This window comes from Cydia splendana, chromosome 4, assembly GCF_910591565.1.
Source record: "Cydia splendana chromosome 4, ilCydSple1.2, whole genome shotgun sequence".
In the NCBI taxonomy this organism is placed as follows: domain Eukaryota; kingdom Metazoa; phylum Arthropoda; class Insecta; order Lepidoptera; family Tortricidae; genus Cydia; species Cydia splendana.
Genome location: NC_085963.1, coordinates 8,234,399 through 8,248,657, shown reverse-complemented (window position 1 = coordinate 8,248,657; position 14,259 = coordinate 8,234,399). Strand labels below are relative to the sequence as shown.

The window sequence follows — 14,259 nt, the reverse complement described above, 5'->3', positions numbered from 1 at the left end:
CCAAAGCTACGCCAGCTACGCCGTAGCCCGTAGCAGCATTTTCCTGCTACTGTTATATACTTAGATCATTCGTAGACTTCTTAGTAACTATAGTTCGTTTTTTTGAGCATTAGAAATAAGGTAAACAATCTTGATGTGTCTTTTTATTGAAAAACACTTTTGAAAAATAAGTCACGGCAAATGTAACAATTATGACTCATATATGATTACTTGATTAGTAACATTCTTTCGCTTTCATAAGTAATAGTTACTTATTTTTAAAATACATTTTTCAATTAAAAGACATGTCAATATTGCTTGCCTTCTTTCTAATGCTAAAAAAAACGAACTATAGTGTTTGTATTTTTATATTCCTTAGTAGAATAAATCAAACATGCAGTGAGATGAGATACACGTTTTTTGTACGTATAAACCTTCCAATAACTGAATATAATAATTAAACTAACACTTATTCGTAATAACTCACAGTCTTGTATCACGCAGTACGCGAGTGCAGCAGCAGCGGCGGCGGCAGCGGCGCTATGCCCGCCTTACGCCGGCCTGGCGGCGCTGGCGGCGCGCTGTCGCTCCTCTTCCATCGCCGACCTGCGCCTCAAGGCGCGCCGACACGCCGCCGCGCTGGCCGCAGCGCGAGCGCCCACGCCGCCGATTCCCGCCGACTCCGCGCCGCCCGCCGCCGCGCCCACAGACGCATAGCCTCACGCCATACCGATCAATTTAGCTGTGAAATATGTACATAAGGATCAAAATATTTGTGAGGACGAAAGTTGAACGTAATCGGATGTGGGTGATAGTAGACAATCATAATTCCAAAAATGCACGACGTTGAAGTTGTAATAGTGATAGTGGTGATACATGCAGTCTTGAGCGATGATGTATCAGGGGAAAGGTACCTATTGCCATTGGATTCGCGTTGCGTGATGAGTTGATGGCTAATGGATGACTATATTTTACAGATGTAGTGCATAATGGTTTTCCATCAAATTTTCTCGGAAACGTTCGTATTTGTCATGATACATCAGTCAACCTCGGTAGTTTTTGTACCAAGAGTGACTGAAATAGCAAGACACGTTTCGTACGCTTCCGTGAAAATACGACGGAAAATAATTATGCTCTACATCTGTAGCTTATATATCAAAGGTTAGGGTGAACACACTAACCCTGTATGTAAGTATCTACATAAACATAATCGACATACATATATTACTTATACTCACTCTATTTTCATCTCAAAAAATTTAATCTGATTTATTTTTACTTTTATTAATCTAAGTCTGGCAACCTATTTTATTATTATGAGATGAGTAAATCGACTGTAAAATATATACGTTCAAGACTTCCAAATGTAAAGTTAATTAAGATACTACATTATTTAGACAATGTGTTTACGCTACTATTACTTCGCTTGAATTGAATAGAATTTGGTTTAAAGGTGGTAATACTCTGACCAATAATACCTATAAACTGTAAAGTATTTCTAAGCACATTAAAACTGTGATAAGTGTATTGAAAATTGTTCTCGTAATTTATTAAACTTGTCTCATGTAAAGGGGCCCACTGATTAACAGTCCGCCGGACGGTATCGGCCTGTCAGTTGTTCGGAACTGTCAACATTTTGTTCTAACTGACAGGCCGATACCGTCCGGCGGACTGGTAATCAGTGGGCCCCTCTAAGAACGACTTTCCTGTTATTGTAAAATTAAGTATTTAATAAAACATTTTACTTAATAATTGTAAATAAAAACTAAAATTAGATAGTGTTTATAGTTTCCATAATTGATGCTCTGTTCATAGCTGTTCTATAATATTAATATATTATCTAGAGGAAATCGTAATAAAAATGTTTTCTTACTTATTTTTACCACATTTTTTCGGCAACATTCACAAACCACAGATGAAATAATGAAATTAAAAACGTGTTAGGTTCATATTTTATTAATGATGGATGTTGCGATACCCACTGTCCATAATTTAAATCCAGGGGTGAAAATGGCATTGTTTCTGCATTTGCGTTGATTGATGACATCCCCGCCGGGCTGACTGCACGGTTAATAATAAACGAACCTCCACTCCCAGATCAAACCATGGTAATGTACCAGCCATGTTATAATAGGTAGATGACCATGTTAACACTTGGACATATTGACATCGATATAGCACTAGACATCAATAGAATTGATTTGCGGTGATATTTCTACAGCATGCAAAATTATAATTACACTACAATGATTTGGTAAAACCGCTTTTAGACTTCTCAATTTCTCAGGCCCAATTTATAGAATAGGGCAGTGTTAAAGCAGTTAAGGCACTTATGACGTGCAGGGATGGCTAGGAAGAGGCAAGTGGGACACGCGAGAAATAGGGCTAAACTAAAAACGATTTAAATTAAAAACAAATTTTGATTGTTTTGCCTTTAATTTGGGTTAAAAAAAACTTTTTTTGAGTTTAGATATTTAATTACAGCCAACGTCTTGTAAATGAAGGTTAATTTGAGTTGAGTAGTTCCATAAAGTCTAGCTTTAGAGTATGACGTAGTAGACACTTAACTTTAAACCCCAAAAAACTTCTCGTGTTGTGTTTACACGCACGGCATAACAATGTTACGCCATTTGACAGGCCCTGTTTGAGCAAGCTGTTAAAAAAGCCCCTCCCTCCAATTAGGGAGGCGCCGGTCCTGATTGGCCGTAATCCGGTTAGTATCGGAGACAAACTTCTGTTTGTTGTGTTTAGTTGCACCTGTTTTCAAATATGTACCTTTGTGTTGTCTTCATTGTTGTTGGTAAATAGCAAAGCATTCCGCCCACTTTTTTCACCGGTTTGCATACCTATTTTGAGACATTTAATAATCAGATAAACGAATTTTAGTAAAAGTAGATACAAAATAATTGTTCACCAAATCATATTTTTCCTTTAGTTTCTCTCCGTTAACTCACTTCAAAGATTTGGCTCGAAGGACCATGTAGCAGTAGAACAATTATAGTAGGTAGCATTGTAAGTGAAATATTGGAAACGAGGGTGTTAAATACACGACACGATATTTTAAGTGAAACTAGCGACCCGCCCCGGCTTCGTACCGGGTTACACAAAAGCTTAACAAATTTTATTATACACCTAAACCTTCCTCAAGAATCACTCTATTGATAGGTGAAAATCGCATAAAAATCCATTCAGTAATTTTTGAGTTTATTGCGCGGCGGGGGTCTTTGTTTTATAAGGTGTAGTGATAATTCTTTTAGGCTAACCGCAGACGAACGGAATTTTCATTCGGTTTCCGAACGGAATGACAGGTGCAAGCGAGACAGCACTATGAATGCACATAGCGACGTCCCGTTCACACCTGTCATTTCGTACGGAAACCGAATGAAAATTCCGTGTAAAACGTAATGATTATGATTATAATATATTATCTTTGATTCCGGCAGTTAGCCTAATGCCAGTTCAGACGGGAACAATTTTTTGCCAATCTGATCGATATTACCTATACTATAAACTGGAGGTGAGAAGTGTGAGAACGCAAGAATACCAATTTGTGACGATATTTAGAGCGCTCGAATGTCAATCTAAAATTTGTGATTAAATTGGAGATTGTCGCCTATTTCTTTCCTGATTAATTCAGTCGATTTGATCATTCTGTCGAGACTGGCCTTTACAGCAACAAATGTTAGGCCCCATTCGCACGGGAGCTTTTTCAACGCGCGTTAAAAAAGCGTTTGAAAGACACAAATGGATAGAATGGATACATGTGTAAATTTATTCACACGACGGCGGGGGCGCCTTTTATCAAGCGTTGTTGGATTTTTGACTTTAAGCCTTGATCGTTAAATCGAATTTAGCGTGCGGACGAATTCAAGCGCTTTTTAACGCGCGTTTCTAAAAGCTCCCGTGAGTATGGGGCCTTTGTTAGTTTAGTTCAATTTGGACCCTAGTCAGAATTCTATTCTTTGATTTGGACACGTCATAAAATCTTGGGAAAATACAACTCACAAAAGTCATCATGTGACATTGACAATGACATCTCGATTTGATCTATTTTGTTTATATTTATAGGATGAAGAAGTGCCCATTGCATTTATTCAAATTTTATAAATTAACTTTATCGTAAATATATATTTTTAGATACAATATGAATTAGTTTGTTGTAGTAGAGAAAAACAAAAGATCTGACTAAGAGTGTTAGTGCTATTTATGTAGTGTTAATTGGTATTTGAAATGCACAATGTCTATGAATTATGTTTTCGGTTTCTCTCTATTTCTACTCTTACTTGTAGCATTGAATATATACTTTTTCTACACATTAATACCGATAGGTAAAAAATCTGTAAACTTTAACGTTCCCAGTATTAAATTAGATCAATCGCCTAGCGTATTTAAAGATATCTACGACTACCTCAACTATCTTCCTAGTCAGTATAAAAGTCGTAACTCCAAGTTCTTTCCACTTCAAAGAACTTTGCTGACTTCATTTAGTCCATCAGATAATATCCAAGATGATTGGCCAGATCTAAGCCAGGTATGTACTTTGCTGTGTATACTTTTATGATTCAAATCGCATTGAATCAAAAAAACGATGCCATCTCCAGCAAGCTTCTTCATGAAACTAGTTAAAAAATATTATTTATAATTAGTTATTTACATTTAACTTCGTATTACTGTTCTTCATTTTTAAATTGTGCAACAAATCCATCTTGTTTTATGCTGTGTCCAGATTAAGACTTAATTTATCAAAGGATGCACTCTCAACAGCTCCACACACACACACCCTCAGTCCTAGAGGACTACCATCGTACTTCTAGTGAAATTAAAATAATTCCTAATTGGAACATGGATTCATATTTTTTTTAACATAACATATTTAATCCTATTTGGTACACTTTAATGTAAATAAACTGCTAGACGTTTCGACATAGGTTTCACTGGTCGTGGTCGCGGCTGACTGAAGTCCCAGCAAAATGTCAAAACAGAGATTTGTGCAACTACCCGACGAAAAGTGTATAGAAATGTTTGGGGTAGACATCACATCCCACTACACATAATGTTAATTATTGTCAATAGTCCGACACGCAACACTCACAATATCTACGCACACGTCCGAAGATAGATCCTTTGGTTTTAACTTCTGTATCACTGGTTCCCAAGTTGGCATTATGTGTAGTTTGAAAATGTGATGTCTACCTCAAACTTTTCCATACACTTTTCCTTGGGTAGTTGCACAAATCTCTGTTTTGAAATTATGCTGGGACTTCAGTCAGCCTTAACCACGACCAGTGAAACCTGTGTCGAAACGTCTGTAAATAAACGTAATTGAATAAAATTCGCGTTAGACCCGTCTATAAATGTGTGTTAACCTTTTAAACGCCAAACGGCGCATCCATTTGCCGTGCCACTGACGCCACCAGGGGTAAAATTTAGTTTTGTGAATAAATAATGCCAATCAAAAGTAGGGCGTTTTTCAGTAGATTTTCATCAAAAAACGATCGACGTCAAATGCAGTCTGTGGCGTTCAAAAGGTTAATATGTGTTCAAAACACGAAAGTTTTAAATATTATAAACTGCTAGAGTTTGCTGCTGCTTTATTAATTCTACATTAATAAAAAAAATGTATACTTTTAGGTAGGCACTGGAAGTTCTCTTTACCCTCACAAGAATGGAGTTGCGGGACAAATGTTACACGCTATGAAGACAGCACCCATCGTCCTTGTTGACAATGCCCCTAAAGGAACACAACTCAAATTGCTTCTGCTATTAGAGGTAAGATTAGACAAACAATGTTACAGTGGTTTTTGTACAACTGTACGTTGAAGCACATTTAGCTAAAGTTACTTCATTAGCCGTGTCCACACTGAGCGAGCATACCTACACATGAAGCAATTATTTTGCACACAAAACGGCCAATGTAGATTTTTAAGAGGAGGTGTACATTTTGCTCCAAAGCTCAGTCACAGTCTTGTATTCATTTAAGAAGTGAGCCTAATTTCTTCATTTTTATGTAACAGTTGTATAAACTAATCTTTCAGGGAAAACAGAAGCTGTACTTCAAACCAAAGAGGTATGAGAGAGATCATATAATACATGGAAGTATTGTGGCTGGTTTTGATAGGCACAACTCCGAAGTGTTTGCTTACTATCTTGCCATGACTTTGAATTTCACTTGGATACCTCCCTCTGTGATAAGGAAAATACATGTGGATAGAGAAATAGTTTCTGTTGCCACAATAGGATTGAAAAGAACTATGATAAGAAATGGTACCAATTTTGACAATTTTGTTCATGCATGATACAATTTTGATGTCAGAATACATTATGTTGAAAATTATATCAAATCTAAAATCAATACCACAATACCAAGAAATTATTTCTCAGCTATTAGTGCACTGCCAAATTTATATTCAATCAGTAATTAGAAGTAGGTCAAAGTCAATGCAGGGTTAAATATTAGACTTGGCAAAAGGCCTATAATTCTTGTAGAATTCCCAGCATTGTGCAATGACTAATGTACGAGATTACCTATATTTTGTATAATGTTTGAATTGATAGTTCACTTAAATTGATCTGATGTTTTTCACTCCTGTAGGAACTATGTATAATTTAAAAAATATATATTTTCTGTTATTGTTTTCCATTACAGGCAATGGTGGGCGTTGTATCTATGGCAAATGCTTTTATTGTAAGATAAATGAGACTGTATGTCCTGACAATAAAGGCGAGATTGAAGGAGCAGCAATCTTATACTTAGACAAACCATTTCAATTCCAAGTGTTCAAGTCACCATGGCACCGCAACTACAGAGATTCTAAACTAATGGAATGGCAAAGAGATAATGACTTTTGTAAGTAAGTAAGTTTTGAATTAACATTATATTAGAAATCCATTGAAGTGTCTAGACATTAATCAACATATGCAAATTTTATTGCCTAGTATGAGAACCATAGTCCTAACCTGCATGTGTGCAAACCAACTTGATTAATCAAATTATGTAGTCAGCAAAGTTATTAGTTTGGCACCCCTGCATACGAATGTGTATGCAGGGGTACTAACCTAATAGCTATACATAGTTCTAAATTCAATGTGAACTATTTTTTTCAGAAAGGTTACGGGAACTTTGAGCACAAAAAGGATATTAGACTTGGTAGACATTTCAATATTTGACTTTTTGATCCAAAATGGAGATAGACACCGTTATGAAATGTATAAAGACAGAATTCTACTTCTGGACAATGGAAAAGGTCTTGGAAACCCAGCGATTGATGAATTGGATATATTAGCTCCACTTTACCAGTGCTGCATGTAAGTGTATGCTTTGTAATGCTTTTTACATAGGTATTTGCAATACTTTAGGTCCCAAAGTGTAAAACTATACAGAGTATTTATTTGAAGTAATTTATAGTAGAAATTTTTATGTAAAAAAAAGAAATCAAGTTACTGGGAAACTGACTTATAACATTTTTTTAAATTATGATTAAATATTTTAAATATTAAATATTATGGGGCAATCTTACACAAATAGACCTAGCCCCACAGTAAGCTCACAAATGCTCGGTTTGTGGGTACTAGACTATATGTATATTAAAGGTGACATGTAGGCAATGCAATCCAAAAATCCTAAATTTCGACCTAAGGCTGTATTCTATTTTTCTTTTCAGTCTAAGACTGACGACATGGAAATACTTAGAGCTGCTTTCTGGTGGCAGCCTGACAGAAACAATCAAACTAATGTCGGAATTTCAAGGTGGAAATTTAGTGACAGAAGACCATTTCAAAGCCATGGAACGCAGACTTCTGAAAGTGTATGCCACTGTACAATATTGCATAGGGAGACAAGGTAGTGCCAAAGTGTTTAAAACTTAATTGTGATACAGTACTATCGACAACATAGTTAATAGACCATTCGGAACTTTAATCCAATGAGTTGCAGCCTGGCGATGGTCAGTTGGGGGTGTTGCTGATTGTACATTAGATTTGTAAGGGAAACTAAAAGATAATGATGTAATGAATAAGGATAATTGTTTGTTTAGAATGTGTGGAAAGGTGTGGGTTGAACACTATACATTTTTAAAATAAATAATATTATGATCTTATTTTTTGTTTAAATTACATTTACTATAATATAGTTGGTCAAGCAGATCTTGTCAGTAGAAAAAGGCGGCAAATTTGAAAAATGTAGGCGCGAAGGGATATTGTCTCATAGAAAATTTGAATTTCGCGCCTTTTTCTACTGACAAGAATTGCTTGAAAGTTGAAAGTCTTAATACCTATATCAAATATCAACATTTATTCAGCAAATAGGCCACTTTTACACGTCAACATTGAATTTACATACAAGCAAAAATAATAACAAGACATTAACAATTTTATAAAATACAACTAACAAAATACAAATAAAAAAATACAACTATAAAGTGGTATCCAGATAAGTCAATTTTACGCCAATCTGATTAAATTGCCCGATCGAATCAGAACGTGCGGACGCGAACACCAATTTGGCTCGCCGAATCGGCCGAATTCAAGCGATAATGACCGATATTACCGATAAAATGAGGTGCGGACGCAAGAATACCAATTTGTGACGCCAGTATTTTCGTTCTGGGGCATTTTTTCAATTTAGAGGGCTCTAATATCACCATAAATCTAGTACACTCGCATTCAGTTTGTCATTCGATTACAAACCTTATACCGTGCCGTTAGTGTTTAAAATCGATTAGTTCGATGAGCTTACGAGACACGAGGCGAGAGTATAATCATTATAGGCGGCTTACATTCTCGTGCGAGCGTGTTTTTTGGGCACGAGCCAAAGGGGCTCGCGCGCTTACATTTACACTCGCGTTCGGCTTGTCATTCGGTTATAAACCTTATGCCGTGCCGTTAGTGTTTAAAATATATTAGCTCGACGGGCTTACGCGCTTGAAACGAGCCACGAGACGCGCCGCGAGCCGAGCCACGAGCCGCGAAGCTAAACTGCCATTAGTTTTTGCTACCATAGATTTAATATATAGAGATCCCGTCTCAGCGAGCTGTCACTGTTGCCACTTTTGTTTAGTGTACGATTAACAATGAGGCCCACCTTGCTGTAGCCATGTCGATAAAGTCATATCGATAAACTATCGACATTTCTTGCAATTTTAATTTTACTTCAAAGGTTTAACGATACCTAAAATGAACAAAAACGCTTTTATTCTTTATTGTGGTTATCAGATCACAATTTTATCGTGACGCCCCAGCAGGGAACCAAGGGAAAGTTCAGATATTTAATTAAAATACATAAATACCTACTAAAATATGTGTTCCGCAATAATTGAATTATTTTATTACATTATAATATATTAATTATCCATTAGCATTTCAATTATGTTTATGTTTAACGAAGATATTGAAGCTTCAATTAATCGCTATTTCGTTCCGCTGTGTAGCGTTTATCGATATATAACATGATTAAAATCGACTTTTCACATTCCTAAAAGAGCACACATATACGCTTTTACGCACACATACACAGCTTGGGCGCATCAAAAAAGGCAACACTTGATTTGAAGTCCATCTTGTCAACAGTATGGTTGTCCTTTTTTGACAAACGGCATTTTTAAAAGAGCGAGGAGAGAGAAATGATACTAATTGCTGCGCCGTGAAAGAGAACAGAAAACGTTGGGCCCTTGTTTGCTACAAACACCACAAGCCCCCTTTACACTCGCGTTTCACGCACAAGTGTGGAGCCAGCATAACTCTATTTCTGCGTCTGGGGTTTAAAAAAAAGCTGTCAATGTCATGTGACAGACGTTTCTAACAGCTAGTGCACATATTATTTTACTCCCGGGGGTATTAAGAGATCAGTAGAATTATGCTGTATTGTAAGGCAATAAAGCATTTTTTAATTTTGTATTTTTTTTGATGAGTGATGAAAAATAGGACCATATCCAGATAATCGTAGTTGTTTATCAAAACAATGTATGATACTGATGGATCGTGTTGATAGTGATAAAAAGGTGGGATTTTCTCTGATCATTCGAGCCATTAATGTTAAGAATGATAGCTCCAGTTAAAGATCATTTTCTGTATTTTGCCTATGGCAGCAATTTATTGAAAAAAAGGATTCGTATTAACAATCCTACAGCAGAATTCCTGGGCATCGGCCGGCTTGATGTAAGTACTTAAGATGCTTATCAGTCCATATTGTTTAGTAAATAATAGCTAATCTCGCTAATATACTATATAGAATAAAATCATAATAAATTCCTTCTTTAAAAATATAGAAAAAATCTTAAACTTTTCTTAAGTCTATATATACATTTAGCACGCTTACAAAAGACCTACAAAACGAAAAACGAACACAGTCTCAATCATAAAAAGATGAGTTTGTCTAAGACAAGTGGTGTAGACTCCTTTTCACGGTTATTCCCAGTAGTTACCACTAAACCGAGTTTGTGGTAACTACTGGGAATTATTTTTCCAGTAGTAAAAAAAATCCCAGTAGTTACCACTGTTAACAACTTGGTGGTAACTAGTGGGAGTAACCCCTTTTCACTGGCTGTTACCTTATTATTAAGTGAAATGGCCAAAATGTCTTAGTCAGCCAGTTATTTACGTGGAAATCATAGTAGTTTTATAAGTTTGTTAGTACATTAACGCTTATAAATTATGACCATAAAATAATAGCTGGATGATGTAATACCTACATGCAATAAAGATTATGAGTGTGAGTACATACCCTTGTGTGTGTACATACTATTTACTTTATAGCTAAGGCAGTTTGAGCAGGCCTCCGTCACACGCTCAAGGCCACGCGCTATATGCCTACCGCTCGGCGTATCGTCGACGATACAACCGACAGAGGGCCGCCGAACGCCCGCCTGAACGCTCGCACCGCACGTTTCCCGCGCTTACGCTTCGAAATGCCGAAACCACGTAATTATTGTGCAGTAAATGGGTGTAAAAGTCAAAAAACAAAGGAAAAAGCCTATAATACAGATTCATCTTTTTATGGCGGGCTGAGCTGAAGGTCCCACCTGAAACGTTTAATAATTATATTGAAGGGTTAGAAAAAGTATTTTTAAATAATTTTGACGACGTAATAATTAATCGGCCTGGTAGCACCGTATTACAACTTTTAAAAACCGTTGATTTTCCGTTGCTTTGCTCCTGAGTATTTATTAAAATTATTTAACGGATTTAGGATATTTACAACTATAAAATTTAATAACAGAGAATTCCGAGAAGGGAAAAAAATATAAATCATTATATAAGACTAAAACATATTTCATTGACTAATAAAAAATATGGTTGATCCGCAACATTCGTTTTATTACAATAATCATCATAGGTAGATGCCTACAACCCTAGCGCATTCTTACGATGACGCGTTAGCACGTGACTCGCAAGGCGGGCAACACAGTCTCGACTCTTTGTGCGCGTACTTATGGTACATTTCTTCTTGTCCTGAGCAGCAGGTATTATTATTAAGGTTTTGTAGGCTATTATAGCGTAGGTATTTTCGCTTTTGTTTGGGAATGAAGTATCTGTTACGTAGTAACTATTTATTAATCTGTGGTTTGAGTCTAATTTATTATTGTTTCATGGTATTATTTGATTACAACTTAGCAACAAACTTAGAAATAAACTTTTTTTCAGAATCATATACTTGATTTCATGAAGTATTCAGAACACTGGCGAGGAACTTCTGCTACTATAGTGCCTAAACAAGGCTCCATTATATGGGGGGCCATCTGGAGGTTGCATAACAATGATATGCCGGCATTAGACTGGTTAGTTTAAGCTCAGTGACAGTAACATCAAAATATATAAGGATTATAACTGCTTGTATACTTGAACAAAATATTATAAGGACCTTAATTATATTGATACATATTCTTTTCCAGGCAAGAAGGTGTAGAAACTAACTGGTATTTTCCTAAAACAGTGGAAATTACCACACCAGATGGTCAAACAGTGGAATGCCGCACTTACCAACAGACTAGCAACCCACCACCCCGAGAGGAGGATGATGAAATACCAGTGGACCGGAGACCATCCATCACCTACCTGAATGTAATCTTGAAGGGAGCAGAAGAATGTCAACTGCCTCCAGATTACATAGAAAAGCTAAATAAGTTACCTCATAATGGCCAAGAGGCCTCTCCCAACATGCTTGCAAAATTGGATTTATAAAATGATGCATTTTAAACTTATGACTTGAATGAATATACATTTTTATTATACTGTCTTGAATATATATTTTTATTATAATGTTTTGATATGTTTTTATTTTTTATTGTTCTAGAGCAGCAGGCGGCAACCTTTAGCAGCCTAGTAGTTAACAAAGTGGATGCGGGCCGCACTTTCCGATATTTATGACTTTATCAGACATTGTCGTTTGTCAATATTAATATTACATACGAAGTGTTCGCGGGCCGCCTGTTGCCGACCGCTGTTCTAGAGAGATGGTCTAATAGGGAAACATATCCCTTAGGCTAGAAACACACTTTTCCCACGTACGCAACGTATGCAATGCAACGTGGGAGAGATCGTGTGCACACTTGTCCCACGTATACGACGTGTATTGACATTCTCCATTGTTTTATTGTCATTGAATTGCCAAGAAACGTGAGGTACCCCGTAAAGTCCGGAGTAGTGATGTGCCGTTACCGGTAAAATACCCAAGGTGGGAAAATTCCCAGTAATGTTACCGGTAAGATTCCCCAGAATCAGTAACTTACGGTAATATTCAAATTAAGTAAATGTCAACATAAGTTGTTTTACATTAAATCATTACTTGTCAACAAATGCATCATACGAAGTGCAAAAAATCAACATAGGTTTACTTTTCTAGTAAATTCCCAATACTACTGGTAATTTTCCCAATGTTACTCGGTATTTTACCAATATGACTAGGAAGTATTCCCCTTGTCTGGGCAAGTGGGCATAGTCAAAACCACTCAATGAATAATACCAGAATTTTAGTAAAACTAAAACGAAAATGTAAAAATCACATTGATTTAATAATAATCATCACATTTTTATTATGTTTATGAGTAGGTAAGGTGTAGTACAATGACATTGTTTTTATATGTTAAGTGGTAATTTTTTATAGCTTAACACATTCAATACCACTAAGTGCTACGGGTTACGCTCGTAGCGCGTAGCCACGGTTTCGTCGTATGTAGCGCGTAGTCGCTACGAACAGTGTACCCGACAGTCGGGTTCTTGGTGTTGAATGTGTTAACACATTCAATACCACTAAGTGCTACGGGTTACGCTCGTAGCGCGTAGCCACGGTTTCGTCGTATGTAGCGCGTAGTCGCTACGAGCAGTGTACCCGACAGTCGGGTTCTTGGTGTTGAATGTGTTAATAACATTGATATAATAATATTCTTATTTTGAGCGTGTACCTATATTTATTTTCTTTGTTATTTAGTTCATTTATTTCATTTGATTCATTTGTTTTATTTATTTTAGAGACAGAAAAACCTCCGCAATTGACGAACTTTGATTTTTGCGGTTATAAACTGGGCTATACGGGATACAGCGTAGGTAATACTACATTGCTTCGCAACTCCACTAAGATTGAGTGAAAGAGATAGCTGAAGCTACGAGTGGAAGACGTAAAGATAGTTAAGCCATTTCTACATGTTTTAAATGAAATTAATTTAATTATAACGTAATCGTTCAAGTACGAGTATATTACCCGCTTTTGGGAATATTACCGGGAAGAATGGTAATTTACTGGTAATATTCCCAAATGGTAAAATACCGGTAATGGTATTTTACTCTCGGCACATCACTAGTCCGGAGCCATACAGCACAATCTCGTTAGCTGTCTGAAACACGAAATTGTCTTAGAACGACCTGGTAATTAGTTGCATCAAACTGCATAGGTACTAAAAGTTTTCATGTATATTTGGTTGGATGGAATGGAAGAAAACATTTACAAGGCAAAAAGGTTACGAAATAAAAAGCAGAACTAAACCTAAATATATCTTTATTTCAAATAATGTGTATTTTACACATGGAAGATATAAATGGTCAAAGTTAAGGGTCTCATGATTATTTAATAACAAAGTGAACGTGAAAATGAATCAGATTCAATCCTCTCAATAAAAAATATGTTGAACATTTTTTTCCATAATATTTTCCAATTGCCATCAATGTGCAAAGATACAGTTTCTTAATATTTTACATGAGAACCTTCCATTTGAGACTTGCACCTATATTACTTTAGTGTAAAATAGCATTGAATGTGAACAAAATACTGGACTTAACAAATTACTCAGACAT

General features: G+C 36.3%; 3 protein-coding genes across 3 annotated transcripts in view; all 3 read left to right on the top strand.

The window, feature by feature from the left end:
- LOC134789791 (short stature homeobox protein 2-like) overlaps positions 1–1,544 on the top strand; it is a 33,202-nt gene extending 31,658 nt beyond the window's left edge. The window contains 1 exon segment of the mRNA XM_063760439.1: positions 484–1,544. Within this exon segment, the coding sequence (XP_063616509.1) occupies positions 484–696 (213 nt within the window). The 3' untranslated portion in view covers positions 697–1,544.
- A 2,486-nt stretch (positions 1,545–4,030) lies between these two features.
- On the top strand, positions 4,031–8,075 carry LOC134789827 (glycosaminoglycan xylosylkinase homolog). The gene is made up of 6 exons (XM_063760485.1): positions 4,031–4,510; positions 5,611–5,748; positions 6,015–6,243; positions 6,626–6,830; positions 7,084–7,284; positions 7,641–8,075. Exons 1-6 carry the CDS (start codon positions 4,217–4,219, stop codon positions 7,843–7,845), a joined length of 1,272 nt encoding a protein of 423 aa, XP_063616555.1. The 5' UTR covers positions 4,031–4,216; the 3' UTR covers positions 7,846–8,075.
- A 1,836-nt stretch (positions 8,076–9,911) lies between these two features.
- LOC134789789 (gamma-glutamylcyclotransferase-like) lies at positions 9,912–12,235 on the top strand. Its single transcript, XM_063760437.1, has 3 exons — positions 9,912–10,131; positions 11,617–11,750; positions 11,865–12,235. The coding sequence occupies exons 1-3, from the start codon at positions 10,006–10,008 to the stop codon at positions 12,151–12,153; spliced, it is 549 nt and encodes a 182-aa protein (XP_063616507.1). The 5' UTR covers positions 9,912–10,005; the 3' UTR covers positions 12,154–12,235.
- Positions 12,236–14,259: the final 2,024 nt, after the last annotated feature.